General features: G+C 43.1%; 1 protein-coding gene across 1 annotated transcript in view; it reads left to right on the top strand.

Moving 5' to 3' along the window:
• Positions 1-2376: 2376 nt before the first annotated feature.
• Positions 2377-2589, top strand: part of LOC104623260 (sodium leak channel non-selective protein) — a gene marked incomplete at its 5' end in the record, with an annotated part of 18541 nt that continues 18328 nt past the window's right edge. Inside the window, one exon of the mRNA XM_010290298.1 lies at positions 2377-2483. Coding sequence (XP_010288600.1) covers positions 2377-2483 — 107 coding nt within the window. The remainder of the gene's footprint in view (positions 2484-2589) is intronic.

Here is a 2589-nt window from a genome sequence, read left to right as displayed (position 1 = left end):
GAGCAAAACAGTCCACTGTGTGAGGTTAAGTTGCATCTTCTTAAAACTGGCCAAGCTATCGGTGTTTTAAGTAGATGTTAGCTTTACAAAGTTCATGGCTGATACATGGTTAGAGTAGTGCCAGGAGGTGTTGAGGACAGAGTTGGTCAATTACTGAACGAACTATTTTACATGAAAATGAACAATTTTCTAAAAAAAAAAATCCAAAATATTTTCAGATATGCCATAGTATTTTGTGTGAGCTGTTGGAGCTGCAGGCCTGGAGACATTGGACTGGGAAGTACCACAGAGGGCTCTGGGCTGGGTCCTCAGCCATCCCATCGACAGGGCAGTTGCCCAAAGCGTCCCATCACCCTCTCATTTCATAACCCCCGCACGTCACTTGTCGCTGCTCCCAAGTTCCACGTGTTCAGTCAGCAGTGAAGATGCGATCGACTCAAATATTGCCTGCCAGTTCTGAGCTGAAATCCAGATGCAAATGCAGCTCCTCCAGCAGTAGTCCCACTGGCAAAGCTCTGCTCTGTGATCCCCTTATAACGATCCGGCTGGTGGAAGTGGTAGTTTGTGAGAAAGCGAGTGACTTGGCATCACTATTTCTAAATTTTACAAAGGTCCACTTTTTTTGCCACCTTTTGTCTTCTTTGCGGTGAAAGCTCTCCAAGAGTACAAAACAGACACAATCATTTCATTGCCTTTTAATCTGAGTGTTTCTAAACAGGGTGGTTTGGGCCCGAGAGGAGCAGTAGGCATCCTTATATCTGTCACTTTGTCCGTGTCGTGTTGGAAGGCACCTCCTCCCAGGGTGCCATTTGGGGACGCATCTCCATAAAGAGATGATGCCCACTGAGAGGGAGCAGTCCTGACCTTATCAGCCACACAGCCAGACGCGGTTCCAGCGCCTACACAAGCCAATGCCGAGTCGAGCCCCAGAGGTCACACCAGCCCTCGCCCAGCTCGGTGCAGCTCAGTGCTGACTGTGGGAGCAGCCAAGTGTCCGGGAGACAGGCTTGTGACATTTACCTTGAAAAGATCTCTCTTGTTTTTGTAACTCCAGACTCCTTCCATGAGATTTTACAGTTCTCTGAAGTGATGAGGACCTCATTTTGTTTTGAAGGTCATTTTAAATAACGTTGAATTCTGTTTGGGGTTTGCTTGTTTCTTCTTACGTTACAAAAACACGCACATTACCCTCTACCACCACCCAGCCTAAAGGTGTATCTCCACCTCTCCTTGTGCTTCCTTTGTGGAGAGCTCTTGTAAATGCATAGCATACTAGTATTTTATTTCAATTACACCCCAAGCAGAAGAGCTGTGGAGAGCAGCGGCGGTCTCCTAGAGGGCTTGTTCCCCGAGAAACTGTAGCGGCACTGACAAGCCACAGGATTTTCTGCAGCAAAGTCTGGACAATATCGACCACTCTTTAAAACAGTGGTGCCTGGCAATGATGTTCAGTCAAATGGAAGACCTCCTGCAGTGTTTCACTGCCCACACTGGGCTGCTGCTACAAAGAGCAACAACTGTGCCTGCTGAGTTGAGTTCCAGAAACTCACAGATAATGCATCCAGAAATCCTCTTGAGTTCCAGCTGATACTTTAGACTCCTTTACCCAAACATTGTGTGATTTAAGGAGAGTTGCGTATGTAACTTTTTTTCAGGCACCAAAGAGAATGTTGTTTTCATGTTTACAGCATTAAATCTTCTAGCTTTTATATGACAAAAGCTTTATACGATTCTCCTCTTTGTTAAGGGGACAGCTTTACTGACTGTAGATCAGAGACGATGGGAAGATCTGAAAAGCAGACTGAAGATAGCACAGCCTCTTCATCTCCCACCTCGTCCGGGTATCAAAGATATTTTGATTTTTTTCATGTTGAGCCCTAGTGTTCGTAGTTCCCCAGGAGTCTGCGATTCAAATTAAAATTGTAATCGTCAGGCCACTAGGAGGTTGGGCATAAGTTAATGTGGAAACAGGCTACAACTACAGATCTCTGCATAAGGCTATTAAAATCAACCCAAAAAAAGGTTGTGCTTCGATGGTTTTAGGATAAGCCTTAATGAAAAAATGAATTTCTAAATGAAAAATATTTGCAGTTGGCTGTTAATGATATGAATGGAATGTATTAACGTGACAACAGTTGAATGATGCACTTGCCCTACAAGTACCAAAGCCTTCATGCAACACTGGTGTTCGGTATTTGAAATTATATGTTCAGAAGCCCTATTTAATATGGAAAATTATAGCAGAAAATTAGAAATGTATTTTGAAACTGGTAAATGATTATTTTGCCACTAGTGAACATGGAAAATATGTCAAGAAACAGGGGAAAAATACCACTGTGTATTTTAAGTCTCCCCCTTGAACTCTTTCTTTTTCAGATAACGATGGCTTTAGAGCTAAGATGTATGATATAACTCAGCATCCATTTTTTAAGAGAACTATTGCTGTACTTGTTCTGGCCCAGTCTGTGTTGTTATCAGTTAAGGTAATTGTGTTTCTTTTAAGTGTTTCATTATAGTAGTACAGCATGTGTTGCACATTTCCTAACACCAATTAACGATCAGTTGAGCCATTACTGTGATGAATGTAGG

Source organism: Phaethon lepturus, unplaced genomic scaffold, assembly GCF_000687285.1.
Source record: "Phaethon lepturus isolate BGI_N335 unplaced genomic scaffold, ASM68728v1 scaffold1877, whole genome shotgun sequence".
Taxonomy (NCBI): Eukaryota; Metazoa; Chordata; class Aves; order Phaethontiformes; family Phaethontidae; genus Phaethon; species Phaethon lepturus.
The sequence above is the reverse complement of the archived record's forward strand: the minus strand, read 5'-3'. Positions and strand labels throughout refer to the sequence as shown.